This window comes from Aulonocara sp. 'chitande type north' Nkhata Bay, linkage group LG14 (genome assembly GCF_057382095.1).
Source record: "Aulonocara sp. 'chitande type north' Nkhata Bay isolate Kocher_YH1m ecotype deep benthic linkage group LG14, A_spYH_male_GT1.1, whole genome shotgun sequence".
In the NCBI taxonomy this organism is placed as follows: Eukaryota; Metazoa; Chordata; class Actinopteri; order Cichliformes; family Cichlidae; genus Aulonocara; species Aulonocara sp. 'chitande type north' Nkhata Bay.
Genome location: NC_141357.1, coordinates 31,306,953 through 31,322,710, shown reverse-complemented (window position 1 = coordinate 31,322,710; position 15,758 = coordinate 31,306,953). Strand labels below are relative to the sequence as shown.

Here is a 15,758-nt window from a genome sequence, read left to right as displayed (position 1 = left end):
GAGCACGGCTTCAAGTTATGAGGCTGCTGTAATATATAGCATTCAAAATGGCAAGATCTTATCAAATCAATTTTGGGATTAGCTTATTCTTGGGCATCATATAGCTTACAATAAATGAAATTGAAGATTCAAACCGGTTATCAAATCTGCCTGGATGCACGAATGTATACACCTTTCAAATCCAATAAACATCAGAGTCAGAGAATGCTAAATGTTTTCTTAAACGACATTAACAGTCATGCAGTGTTATAGCGATGCTACTGATAACATTTAAACCCTGATCTTACTTGTCACCAGATTGATTGACAGGCTACAGAAAGCACATAAACATCTGTCTCAGCAGGTAAGCGCTTTGCTGCCAGTGAGCTGTCTGCATGTAAACCATGGAATTTGTCCTCTGGATGTCTCCTAATTTGATTAGTATGTACGGATCTAAAGGATGAAGAAGAGTGATATCAAATAATGTCTGCAGGAATTTTTGCATCACCCACTTGTGTTTCACACCAATTTGCCTCACATAACGGGATTGTTCAGAGCCTCTATCGGTGACTATACATCTCTGAGAGATGCCAAGTTGAATGCAGACTAAAACTATTACGAGAGACTTTAATCCACCCAGGGCACATTTATAAGGAAGCTAATACAGACAAATGACATCATACGATACACAATATAACTTTAATTCTCTTACAGTGTTTATAATGCTGCTATTACTCATGAACTTGACTTGAAATTCAATTTAATAAACCAATTAAAAGTAACTTAGTCTATATATATTACCAGAGGTGTGGACTCGAGTCACATGACTTGGACTCGAGTCAGACTCGAGTCATTAATTTTATGACTTTAGACTTGACTTGAAAAAATGTTCTAAGACTTGTGACTTGACTTGGACTTTTACACCAATGACTTGGGACTTGAATTGGACTTGAACCGGTTTACTTGAAAAGACTTGATATTTTACCCCAAATATAAAATTTAACATGCATATTATATGGAGATTGAAAATGTGACGTCATTCACGGGTAGAACCGCAAAGGATTCTGGGAACTCGTGGCAAGCGGTACTAGCGCACGCAGGCTTTCAATTGAAATCAGTCACACAGCGATAAAAAGAAACACAAAAATGTCAAGAAGCTGTTGTATTATTAACTGCAATAGCCGGTCGCATGACAGCCACGGGAAGCCGACGGGTAAAGAGATCGGTTGTTATCGGATTACGTCGTTGAAGAGAAATTGTTCGAGCCATGTTTCCGAAGTAACAAAGAGGCGACTGGATTGCAGCCATTCAAAGATCAAATATAACGTCCTAGAACACTCCAGCTCACAGGTTAGTCTGCTCCAAGCATTTACACAAAGGTCAGTCTGCTGTTGTAGTTAATGCGTCATTTTTCTTAACATAATTGGTGATATAGGTTACAAGCAAGTCTGGCGCTGAACAGAAATTGTCGCGCTATGCTCCTTTATTTATTGTGCATAAATAGTGAATTGTCCTGACACAATATTGCGTTTCGCTTCTGTTATTATGGTACACTGACAAAAACACATACTTTTATTCACAGGATAAAACAGGTTTTTTGTATCACTAATTGTCCAGTACGATTACAGCATACAATATTATTGTCACTGCTACATTTCTGTGATGCTACCAGAAATTATTTCCACTACTAATTAATTACCGTTGAGCTCAAAGGTTATATTAATAAACGGTTAACGAATGTGTATTTATGAAGACGATTTATGAGACTGGTAAACTTATGATACGTACGATGGTCTTTCGTTCTACACGGTGCATTTCAAGGTCCTGCACCCATCCGTCGGTAAACTGTACCTGGGCTTGTTGCAGTGACCGGAAGTTACTAAACTTCATGAGTGTATGCACTCACTCCAAGAACCGTATAATTATAAATATGCATATAAATATGCTAAGATGAGATAGCTGACTTCATCTAACTAGCAAATGTTGTCCAGGCTACGTTGGTGATACAGTTTTTTTTAATGTGTATGATATTTTTGTCATGCGATTTTAAAGCTGGTCCTACAACCGCATCCAAGAATAACATGCAGCGTATCTCAGAACTGTCGGTGAAAATTATTCTTGGAGCTAAGTTTAATTGAGCTGCATTTTAAAGAGGTGCAATTTCACAATTTGTGTATATTTTCTAAGTTCACTATTTTGTATGTGTTGAGAAAAACACAGATTTTAAAATTACATGGTCTAATATTTACATTTAGCATAACTGCAACATGCTTTTTTTCGTTTGTTTTTTTTAAAGACTCGAAAGGACTTGAAATTCAAAGTTTCAGACTTGTGACTTGACTCGGACTTTTACACCAGTGACTTGAGACTCGACTCTGACTTGCCTGACATTACTTGAGACTTGACTTGAGACTTGAGGATAAAGACTTGAGACTTACTTGAGACTTGCAAAACAATGACTTGGTCCCACCTCTGTATATTACAGTTCTGCCATACTTCTTATATTGAAATATGATCTCCCATTAACACAATCAAAAGCATTGCTAATTATATCTGTGATGTTTAACTTATTTATTTATGCTGCTGATGTTTTTCTTTTCAAGTGTGGCAGTATAAACAGTGAACAGACCACAAAGCTATTCGATCCACAGCTGGGCACAGTACAATAAAAATCCATTACAACTTTGGCAAAGCAATCATGTCCGGGTGAAGAGGTTAACATAAGCAATAGGGACATGCTTACTTGCATCTGAACTTTGTTTTGCTTTCACTGTTTTGTGAGTATCACCACAAAGTCAGCATTCAATCAAGAAAAGTTTAAGATTTTCAGGTTTGGGTCTGTCAGTTGATCAGCAGCCACCTACTGGAGAGCCTGACACGAACTTTGCTACAGAGACTGATGGTACTAATAAATTCAACTAATCTTACTGATTCTATGACTCTAACTTTGTCACCACAATGAGGTTATAACATTTGTGTTAAATGTGGATTAAATGCAATGAGGCTGTGTTTATTATGCATGTTTGTATCTGTATAACCTGTATAATCTGTATAATGGTTGTGTGGTAAAACCCCAGTAGATTGACAGTTTCTGAAATACAACCTTGAAGAGTTCAAAGTACCTTAAATCCCTGTTTGTCCACAATTCAGGCTTCAAATTCAGCTGGTTGTCTTGATAAATGGAGTGAGTTGCTGCCTCATTGTGAACAGCTGTACTTACATAACTGACTGTGAGTGTATATTGTTAGCATCGATGCTGTCTCTACAGACTCACAGAACTCTAAGTACTTTTTTTTTTACTATTAGTTCCCAGTACTGGAAAGGTCATCATGGCATTTCGGTTCAGACATTCATGTTTTAAGATTCTTAGTTTACAACTTTGGTCATCTCCTCCTTTTTTTTTTTTTTTTTTCATGTAGCACCATCACCAGGCCAATTTTTTATCCATCCAAAATTTTGCAATATGACCTGACAAAATGTACAGCATTCAAATAAGTTACATTATTCAATTTTAGAACCAGGGCAGCACGGTGGCACGGTGGTTAGTGCTGTTGCCGCACAGCAAGACGGTCCTGAGTTCAATTCCACCATCAGGCTGGGGTCTTTCTGTGTGGAGTTTGTATGTTCTCCCCGTGTTTGCGTGGGTTCCCTCCGGGTACTCCGGCTTCCTCCCACCGTCCAAAGACATGCAGCTTGTGGGGATAGGTTAATTGATTAATCCAAATTGTCACTAGGTGTGAATGTTCGAATGAATGTGAGTGCGAATGGTTGTCTGTCCCTGTGTGTTGGCCCTGCGACAGACTGGCGACCTGTCCAGGGTGTACCCTGCCTCTCGCCCTATGACAGCTGGGATAGGCTCCAGCGCCCCCCGCGACCCTGAAAAGGATAAGCGGAAGCGAATGGATGGATGGAATTTTAGAACCAGAAGTACTAAAATCGTAAACAAAGAACATCACTAAATTAACACAGACACTGTGAGTGAATTAGCATTCTGATGGCACTTCTGTAAGAAGTACTGCTGTGCACAAGTGTGGTCTAACAAAGCTGCTAGCTGTAGAGTATTCCAAAGAACCTGGACTCATACAGTAACACATCTTTGAGTTGAAACAGCTAAGCAAACGGAAGTGAGAACGAATATTAAGCACATACAGATAACTTCATAAAACAAAAGTGGAGGCCATCTGTGTCTGCCTTCAAAGTCACTGCATGAAAGGACAGATGAATCAACAGCTTCATTGTACTTTAAATGTCACGCTTGATTAGGTTTTCTCTCTTCTGAACTGATCTTTTGAAACTTTCAGCACTCTAGCTTTATCACTGTTGTATAAATTTACATAAGGCCTGATTTTTATGCGACTAGAGCGATAATAATGGAGACCATTCGGATACTATATTTGCACTACTGGCAATTTAGGTCATGCAAATGATGATTGGAACATTTTACTATAGAAACACTGCACTGATAAGAACATTTAAATGGAATGACAGTAAATGTATCCCTGTACATCCTTATTATTGTTATATTAACTCTAACGAGGAACAAAACTCTGCGAGTGTCTGTTAACTGTTTTTCTTTTTGCGCCTATGTAGGAACCACTGACAGTTTCGTTGCTCAGATTAAAATTTCAAACACACTTGAGGATTCATCATAATTATTCTTTCACATTTATCACATGGTGAAACTGAAGATGCAAACACTCAAGGGAAATATTTTTTTCCACTACAAACAATTTGAACCACTTGTCTCCGTCACAGACTTGTACAGTTAATTAGTATGTGAACACTGTGATCAGTCAAAATATAAAGTGGCTGCAAAGTAACCTGAATGAAATATAAAACTATATCCTGCTTATAAAAATAATGACAGCAGTAGTTCCTTATTTGACATTTTATTACTATAGAAGGCTTTTACCATATTCTCGGGGAGGACGTCATTGAATACAGCTCCGGATAGGCTCACTAGGCTAAGAATAGCAGGACTCTGGTGGTACAAGTACAAAGGGTTTACAGACATTCATATAAAATGAAAAATATGCATAAAGGTGCATATATTAAAAACATATCTCACAATTGATATATGATCATAAACTGTAAACCATATTATAATGAAACAAACAAACTATAAGCAGATGATACAAGCACTGGAATATTAATAAGGACCAGACAATGCACCAGCAGGCCTAGTGCATAAAAGGTATTGTATTCAGTTCTAGCTACCATGCTGTGTCTTATTTGCCAATAACTGTCAACATACAGCGCAAGAGTGTTCACGTGGTTTGCTTTCTTTGTATGAAGCCATCATCACAGCGTATTTTCATGAAAGCCCAACTGCTTCTGTGTAGCCTGCCGAGCTTCAAGAGAAGCAGTAATTAACTCAGAGTTAACGTCAACATACCAAAAATAGTTGGTAGTTGCAGCCAAGTCCAACCTGCAGTCAGTGGCGATCCTAGAGTCTGTTGGGCCCCTAAGAAAAGACTAATAGGGGGCCCCTCCACCCAGCAGTCTACCAATAATAATAAATTGCACACTTTGGACTCATTCATTAGGCTACCATCCTAGTTAGGTTAACTAAAAGGTCAAAAGTAAACAAAACGACTGATGTGATGCTAGCAGAAGTTACATTATTCAAGTGTCTCACTTAGCTCACCACAGTGACGCCTAGAGTAGCAGCATTTCATCATTCAACATTACAGTAGTGGTAAACTGCTGTAACTTCAGCCCCACGGGGGGTGCTCATTGGCCTGGGGCCTCTAGGAGTTGGTTGCCTTGTCTGGTGGCACCTCTGCTTGCAGTTCTATATTATCTGGAATTGTTCCTGTTGGCATTAGGTCCTTTTAAAAAATGTACTTAGCACACTGGTTCGAAACAGCTCTCCCCTCTGGCATGACACCATATTATTCTTGCTAAAGGGCTTCAGGTTACAAGGTTTTGTTATTCATCGTACACCATGATTACTAAACCATTCACAAATGTAATTAAGTAGCCATTATACACTGTTCAAGAATAATGTTTTTAACTGTGTTGTCAAAGTCAAAGTCTGCTTTATTATCAAAAACTACATGTACAAATCATACAGATCATTTTGGCTCAATAGGAGATCTATGATCTAAAGAACCACACTGTGATTTTCCACTATGGAAAAAAAATAATGTCATTGGTTAGCAATGTTTTTGTTTGTTTGCTTTTTTTGTACAGTGACACTAATATTTCATCTATGAATTTGCTAAACATAAGCAATGTTTAGAAATGGCTGAGTGCACTTTTTGCTCACGAGTGACTAAAGCAGATGAAGGCAGCAATAATTGCACTAATAATTGTCACATTTCCTACTTCACCAACAACCCACTCATTATTTCCTTATTCATTAATTAGGGAAGGATTAATATAAATATAACAAAGCAAACTAAAATTGCTATTGAGATATTTAAATGGTTGCTTTAAATTTATTAACATAAAATATAATACCAAATATTGAATATTCCCCAATACCCTATCAGCATACTGTGTATTCAAATGGTTTGAGAGGATCTCTTGCACCTTCTTTAGCCTCTTTTCAAGTTTTAGAAAATCTAGTCTGTGACAGAAGACTTTTGAACCAGACTGGGTGAGTAAAATAAAGCAGGATAAAGAAGAAAAAAAGGTCCATGCGAGAAACATCCTGTGTTGGCATGGTAGGTTAAGCAAAGGGCTTTTACATGGAAGAGCAAAGCTGAATGCCATGCGATGCAAAAGTCAGTAGTGACCTTTCAGCACACATGATGGAAGGTGTATAGTCCAGAGAAGGGAGAGCCACAGGAGGGGGGCTGTCTATACTCAGATTTATGTGTGTTAGTAGTGCAGTATTTCCAGACTTTTCTTCTCTTATTAAATACTATATATCTGCAGAGCTATGCCACTCTGACTTACCCACACCTCACGAAATGGTTACATTTCATGCAGAGATGAACGTGAACAGGTGGCCATTTTTCTCTACATCCTGTGCCTGAAAGATAAACGAGGGTTAACGCATGTGGGAGGAAATCTGACTAGTTCATTACACCATGCTTCAGGAGCAGTTGCTGTACCGAAGCACCTGCACATGGAGATGCTTTGCACTTTTTATTTCATGACTGGCTATGCTTGCACCATTTCAAAGCAGTAATATTATAACACACTGCCTGAATATCGAATAACTCAGGCAGGGTCACTACCCTTGGAATTGGAGATGCTTTACAGGTGCCACTGTTAGGATGGAAAAATTTAAAGGCAAAATTAGTCCAAGGGCATATACACTAACTCTATATGAAGTACCAGTGAAACCACAGGTCATATTTATTGATTCAAGTGCAGTATACAAATATATTATGGTCTGGCTCACAGGATTGCACCTTTCTGACTAATCCTGCAGGCATGTCACACCCCCGTGCAGGGTGTGATGCTCATACAGTTTCTGGAGCTAGTGGCGAAATCTCATATAATCCAGAACTCCTACTCTTATTTCACTTAACAAAATAAGCTTCTTAGAGTTAACGTTGTTGCTAAACCCGTGACTATCGACAGAGCTGCTGTCAGATTTGCTCAGACCCTTGTAACCTTTTAACAAATGCGTGCAAAACACTACACATTGATCATCCATGTCATTAGGACTTCAGTCTATACTGTATGTGAATAAATACAATTTTGAAAAGAGAGTTCCTCCAAGCACAATTTCTTTTATAGCAGGAGCTTTTTGAGCTACAATCTGGTTGGTTTTGAGCTGCTTGAGACTTCAAATATGGGACAGGAAACTGTATAATTTAAATGTGATGTGTGATTTTTGAAAGATGAAAATCAGGTAAAATCTGCACTTTGACTGAGCCATTGCACCACTTAGATTTTTTCTTTTTCACCCACGCTGTTGTAAAATTGCTTTTACAACAGCGTGGTTACAATCACCAATCAACTTCACCTGTCAGACAGATGGCCTCATATTTGTACCTAGAAAACGTTGGCATATAGAGTGACCCAGGCCATGTAACTGCAAATCAAGCCCAAATGATCAATCCTGTATCACGATACTTCACAGTTGGTTTGTGCTGGTATACCAGTTTATGCCAAATGTATTGTTGTGCGTTTTGGTCAAACAGTTTTCTTCTCTATCCACAGGACCCGGTCCCAAAAGTTTTATAGTTTCTTCAGATGAAACTTTGCAAACCTGAGTTGGGCTCCTTGTTCTTTTAGAGAGAAGAAGCTTTTTCCCGACAAATTTTTCAAACACACCACAGCTGTTCAGTTTTTTTTTCTAATTGTACTGTCATGAACTTTAAAATTCAAACTGAGGCAGAGCTGTAGCTAGTGGATTTTTTGCAGTTTCTCTGAGAACTGCACTGTCTGACCACTGGGTGAATTTGCTGGAACAGCAACTTCATTAAGATTGACAACTGTCTTGAATTTATTTCACTGGTGAATAATCTTTCTCAGTGTAGAATGATGGACTTGGGCCTGTCTAATATTTACCATCTTCATTCTCATGGATATAATTAACGCTGTACTCAGTTTTCCACATGACTGCATAGAATCCTGTGAAAACTTTCTTTTTCACATGACTGCAGGAAAACAAACCTCTGTTTTGCTTTGCTGCTTTGCATGATTCACAGTTCAAAATAATGCTTATTTATTTTATACAGCACTTTTGAGGAGCCCCTTGAGAAGCTAATCCTCTGTCTCAAAGAAAGGATTTTACCTCTTTTCTCTTTGAAGCCACCTTCTCTTTACTCCAACTTTCTTTTGATTGGCAGCCCTTGACAAACGGAAGACCTGAACAGCAGGTGGGTGGGACTGCCAGGCTCACAGCTAGGGATCTGTCCCTGGGATGACATTGTGCAGAGCCAAGAGTAGGAAAACCTGTGAGAAGCTGAGCCATTGGAGCAGGTGGGAGCTGAAGGTTTTGGTTCACAGTGATGAATTTAAGATTATAAGAGGGAAAATAAAGAGAGCAAGAAAGGCCATTTTAGAGATTTACTCTTGTTAGTTTGCAACTTATAATATTTTAGTGGTTTACAATCTAAAATATATGGGAACCAATGCACATTACACTGTACTGGAGTACTTGGGTGTTACTGGGCTATCGTGAGGAACATTGTAGATTACATATTTTTTTTGTATGTTTACCTTTTGCCCCAGCTGTTTGCTCCATGTTAATGCATTAAGCTTTGAAGATATACACCCTATGATGAAATTGTAGATACAAACGCTCAAAAACACATGCACGCTTACCTCCTTATACTCCACTTACCTCTTGGACAGCGAATACCATCTCCCCCCACAAAGCAGACAACACGGTGTCCCATACTGCAGCCTGAACAGAGACAGCGGGTGTGTTGTTCCCCTGCCAATAAAACTGATTAACTCAGAGTGATAGTCTCGGTCTCCACTGCACAAACACACGTGTATGGCATTCCTATTTTTCTTTATTTCCTTTCTTTTATCCATTTGTTTATGTTGAGTGGTTATTTACTGTAATTGGCTGATTTTTTCCCCATCACATATATCATTAATTGCAATTTTGGGGTCATATATGCTTCTGTTTTGCATTGTTGCTTGATATTATTTTACTGTTTTTGTGTCCTTGCTACTGTGCCTTCCATCCATCTTTTGTGTAAGACAAATTTCCCTGCAAGGACAATAAAGCTTATTTGATATAATCTAATCTTCTCTTAGAGCAGGCAGCTGGCGGATGAGAAGCATTCGGAAATATTTTAATAGCTATCAGTAGCTCGACACATGACAGCATACTATTTATTTTACTGTTGGATCAGCTATAAAACCACTCTTGCATAACTGATGGTTAAGAGCTGGTAAGATTTTGACTTTCAACACTTGTCCTTGGCCTGCCTTTTACTGCACCTGCCTGTTTCCTGGCACATATGCACAAGTTCAACATCTCCTCTACCATCCGCTCTCTCTTTTTTTCAAGAGGCCCATCTCAGGCTCAGTATTGTAATTTGACACTGAATTTATCTTGAGAAATTGCCCAGGCTCAATCATATTATCCTTACTGTGCAGAGCTGAATTATACATATACATAAAAATAATTCATTTGCCAGACACGCCAACATTCATTATTATTTTGATTGTCTTATTCTAAATGGACAAGCAAACAGATGACTTCTGCTAAGGAACACTTTCTGAATGCATAATAATGCGTATATAATCAAATTCATTTAGATAGAGTCAGTAAAGCCTGAATAAGAGACACCTATGATGCATCTGTATATATGCATATATAAATTCCAGTCCTTATAACATGTAACATTAATTTCTGGCTGTCTATGTCTGAAACAGAAAGAGAGAGGGAGTGAAAGAGATGTGCATGGTCGCACTTTAAGGAAAGAAACATTAAGAAATCATGAGTTACCATATTAATAAATCTCCTTGCCCTCTCAACCTGACCTTTTCGCTGGCTGTAATTTTGTTAAAAGATTCAGTTTGGCAGATATTACATTTGTGTCATTAATGTGACCTGCAAGCATAAATTACTTGCAAGTCATCCTGTAAATCACTATAAAAGAGGGGTCAGTTAATAACTCACAAAAAAGGAAGGAACACAAACATTATAGTAAGTTTTTTGTTATAGAAATAAAAAAAATATATAATACAAAGTGACTCTACAGCCAAGTTTACTGATAGAAAACAACTTCAGTGTTATACATGACAAATAAGCTATTTTAACTAATATGTTCAAGGTCGAAAAGCTACAATGCAACAACTTAAATATGGGTGTTATGTTTAAGAGCAGATGGCTCCCAAGGCTTTATTTTAACTCACTGCAACTGGCAAAAAAAAAAAGTATTGTAACTATGTAAGAAGAATCACTGCAGGCACTGTTGTTCTTCTGAAGGGATGGAAAACAGGCTGACAACAAATGAGAAAAGTGAGTGATGATAAAAGCCTCAGCAGACACGACTATGACAGAGATATGAGATGAGATGTAACTGCAGCAGCTCTTTCATCCGCTCCACTTTGGTGGCCCTGATGGGCACAGTGAATCCCAGGAAGAAAATTCAACACCCTCTCCAACCGGAACCCTTTATGGTTCACAAAAGCTTCTATTCAAATAAAGCTTTATGAATAATGTGGCCATGTGTCTTTACAAAGATATGAGAAGACAGTGAATTTTGTGACGAGCTAAACCTTCTGTTCAATGAACGGCTTAAAAGGGAGATATAAATATAAATAGGTGCAAAAAGAGAGTGTGAGATCAAGGCCATAGTTATAATATATATCACAGATTCCCTCAATATTCAGATGGGCTCGAGATAGTTCTGCTCCTCCTTAAATGTACTGAGAAAAGCAACAGCAAACCGCACATCATCAGAAATTATCATTGCTTGATGAGCATAATTATAATTATAATAATTGCCATTATCAGTGTTAATACAATGCATTGCAGCCCTATGGGATGACTGCCTAAATGGTTTTACTGGCTAGCTTTGTGTAAACATAAAATAGAATATTCCTATCTGTTGTTAATGAGTCACTTACAGTATAAATGCTATGGTTTTATATATAAAAAACCTTTTTTTCCAAGAAATGTATGTAATGTATGGTAACGTTAAACATACTTTTTGTTATTCTTTGCAAAATTTTCACTATAATCTCAGCCACCAGGGGGCAGTCTTTTCCTAGCTGGTGTGTTATAGTGTTTTTCAGATATGCGCTGCTGCTTAACCTTTACGTATTTTCAGATACTCCCGTTTGGAAAATGGAAACAGGCTTTTCCATTTTCAGACTGTGGTGGAAATAATGTGTTCTTAACATCTTGCATGCTTAAAAATAGGTTACACCGATTCATCACGCCATCTTGTGATACAAAGAGATATTACATCAAAATACAGCTCAGCCCTCGTTCAACTTGAGCTGATACAGCCCCAAAACAATACATACATGCTTTGAATATTAAGTCATGGCAGCTGTTTCTTTACATTCTTTCAATAGCTTAAATCATTTTAAAATGTAATTTTTAAACCCAGGAATTTACAATATATATCTTTAATTGTGTAAATAAGTGTTGTAATGGATTTTAACCAAATGCTTTTGGCAAAATTGAGGCAATGAACCATCACCTGCCTCCAAACATCCAGATATTGATTTGTTTTCCCAGCATTGACTCCATGGCCATCTTTCTGCAATGTTTCTAGTTTTAAAGCTGATGTTTCAAGCAAGGTTTTGACTCAACTCTGTAGACTGTACAACTATTACCTCTGAGGATCCTAAATCATGTCGGTTTTTCCAGTAAAAACTGGATTTTTCTTCAGGGGAGGTTACAGTTTAGGATTACCCAAGGTGTTTTGGTTAAATTTCTTTTAAAAGGGTTTGAGTATGTAACTTCAGTAGTATCCTGTAAATTCATTGATGCAAGCTTAACATGGCATTGGAGAATGTCATCCATCTAGTTCAATGTTTTAGACAAGCCAAAAAAGCAAAATTCACCACCTGACAAAGTTGAACCTGGCCAGAATATTGCTGCTGACATACTATTCTGAATTACACAGAGGATTTCCCTCTGAGCACAGCACCATTTCACCATCACTCATCACTCCATGTGTGGGTGAGTCCCACTAGGAATTTAATTTGTTTCCTGCAAATAGGTTACAATTCATAGGTGTGTTAGAGGATGTCTGCTTGAGTTATTGCACTGTTTCAAATGCCTGAAGCCATTAGACTTTTCATGAACTTGCACCAGCCCGCTGTGCTATTAGGACGGTGTAAATTTAGCACCTTAGTGCAGAAAAGATCTGTAAAGAGAGGAACATCTTCTGTTTTACAGTGTGCATTTGAGAGATGGTAATGAGTTTTCCTTTATTAACATTTCAGATTTTCATTAGCCGAGCGTAATAAATATCGAGCCTTTCATAACCCACCGGTCTTCTAAAGCTTTTTTGGCCGTTACTAGTCACTCCGAGTGTTTTGAGAATGAAACATTACAGCTAATTTTTCAAGTTGGCAAACAGCCAGTAGAGGAAAAGTTTAATTTTTCAACTGCATGCTCAAGGTCTTTCAAAGACCTTTAATAATAGTCAGCAAATTACTTAGTCCACCAATTAATTAGGAGATAGACAAAAAATGAAAATGAATTGGTTTTGATGTTGTTAAATAATACATTTATTCTTAATACCTTCTTTATGTTAGTATGGCAATGAAATTGTGTGCCTGTGTCTCTATGAGGAAGGAGAACACCTTGAGAAATAGATGATTATGAAAAAAACCCACAATGTAAATAGACAAGTTTAAAAATAAGATGTTTGTCTGTTGTCTGTGCACAGTAGGACTCTTTTAAAAAGTAAACATTTTAAGGGCACAAATTTTCACAATGCTTCTGAGAGAATTCACGCTGCTTTGTAGCTGCACAGAAGAGACTGCTCATATTGTAGTTTTGCCATCTTAGTCATAGCATTAATTAACCTTTAACAACCTCATCATTTATACATTGCCCAGTTAGACTAAATCCTGCAATAGGTCCCAAATGAAAGCAAAAAGCAAAATATTTTGAAATATTAATGCCTTTATGACAAAATAGAGCACATTGTACAACATTAGTGATCATTGTAAAAGACACCATTTCTCCAAAGAAACGATATGCTCCTCTATAAGGTATTAGATTAAGATATAAATATACACATATTCCCAAATTTGACAGCAACCATAACATGCAACTCAGTCATGAAAACACTCAAATATTAAATCACGGACACATGCTCGCATGGTCCTTCTTTATAACAGCTCAACATCAACATTACAAAAAAACAAAACAAAACATTTACATCTGTGAACTGATAATTTTCCCATCACTCGACATACACACACTGTATATACATATAAAAGTATTCATACAGGCTAGTTTATGTGCTTAAATTCATTATAGTTCAGTTTTTCCACTTTTCAGTTCATCTTGACTTGCTGTGAAGTCATCCTTAAGCCATTTGTTGAAGACAGCAATGGGGTCAATGTTCCAGTGTTTATGAAAAGAGATGGGCACCTGGTGAGCTAGGAAGTCTCTGGCATAGTCCTCTGGGCGTGCCTGAAAGGTAAGATTAAGCATGGTAATTTATATTTGGAAGCTGTCTCAGAAAAGGTATGAAAGCACGAGTTTCTGTTCAGATGCCTCCTGAAAATAGAGAAAGTAACACTTACGATGTCTAATTATAGGTCATGCATGCTTGTGGTGTAGCGACTCATTTGACATTTAACTTTTTCACGATTGTGAGAAATGACTTAAAGCCATTTTGTAATATCAGAGCAGCAAATGCACAGGTTTAAATGCACTTTTGGATGTGAAACAATCACCTCCCACCTGGAATCAGCAGGCCCTTTTGTTTTATGTCAGACTGCACAGCCTTTTGTCCCCTTCTCCCATGTACTAGAGCAATACATGTGATTTTGATTGGCTCTAGTAACACTGGAATCTCACAAGAAATGTGTGACCTACAAAGAGATGTGCTTATCTATGAATGCATGACGTGCCACTCTATAGGCATATTTTATGCCCACTGTCTGTGGTGCCCTGTTGGCACCCTACCTGTATATAGGTATATATATGCCTGCTATACTCCCTCACATGGTGAATAAAAAAAAAAGACAGACTTAAGACTGGAAAGAAGAAAACTGCATGTAAAGACGAAACATGAGTTATTTATAGATTATGAAATGTACATGACGAGATTTTATAAGTATATGTTTATACTCCTGGGGATCTGAGCAGAAGAATACTTCACATCGGGCCTATACATAAGCTTTTGGCAGATTATATAAATATCATCTGTCAATGTACACACATGATGTACACGTTGAAGTGAAGAAGCAGTAGGAAATTAAGTGGTCTAAAAACCGATTTAACACAGTTACATAATCACACATGGTATTAGCAACATTTTAGAGCTTCTTCTTCTCAACCATAGCTATGTTTGGATAACATCAGGCAAACAGCAATGTCATGGAAATGAGATGATATGAAAATGATTTTGCAAGGATGAACGATTTCGCTTTCTTCCTTTTTTTGACTGTTTGACCTAAACACACGCATCTGTAATGATGCCCGACCGCAGAAGCACCAGTGCAATTGTACTCTGCCTTGTTTCTGAAGGTGTCACTAAAACATAACAGGAAGACAGCAAGTCAAAGGAAAAAAATCTCCTGTTATTCTTTTTGGAAAAAGGCTATCTAGCTGTTTTGGAGACTGCTATAAGTCTTCCAATTTCTTTCTGTCTTGCCACTTTCAGCAAAGCATTGCTGGATAAAAAAGATCAATATCCTGTGAAGTGTAAATATGTTTTTATCACTGAGAAGGGTGGACATACCCTAGAAATCCCACAGGACTGCTTCTACCCACAGTAAGTCCTATTCACATGTTAAGCGCTCTGCTTGTCACCCGTAGCTTTGTAGCTCACTACTGGTTGCTGGTGGACATTCCAGTCTTATGTATTTGACATGCCGTGACATATCAGTCAACAGTATCCTCAACCTCAGCTATTCTCTTCCTGTGTTTATGCCCCCATGCTGTCACCCAACCTGTCTGCGTAGCACCCCCTTCATTCAGGCGTATTGATGAGCATTGCACGTTTATATTAGTGATGCTGTAATTACCGGTTTCTGATTTGTAAGTACAGTCCACATCAACGCACCCATAATTACAACTAGGAATTTTCTAAGAGCTCAGCTTACCTAAATGAACCAGGAGAAAAGGATGGTAAATATGAGGTTCAGACTGCATCACACTTTCAGAAGTACAAACTCTAATGTGGATGGTTTCATCGTTCACTAGC

General features: G+C 37.9%; 1 protein-coding gene across 1 annotated transcript in view; it reads right to left on the bottom strand.

Annotated features, from left to right (window-relative positions):
• Positions 1–13,085: 13,085 nt before the first annotated feature.
• Positions 13,086–15,758, bottom strand: part of b3glcta (beta 3-glucosyltransferase a) — an 86,866-nt gene continuing 84,193 nt past the window's right edge. Inside the window, exon 15 of the mRNA XM_086262056.1 lies at positions 13,086–14,017. Coding sequence (XP_086118182.1) covers positions 13,856–14,017 — 162 coding nt within the window. The 3' untranslated portion in view covers positions 13,086–13,855. The remainder of the gene's footprint in view (positions 14,018–15,758) is intronic.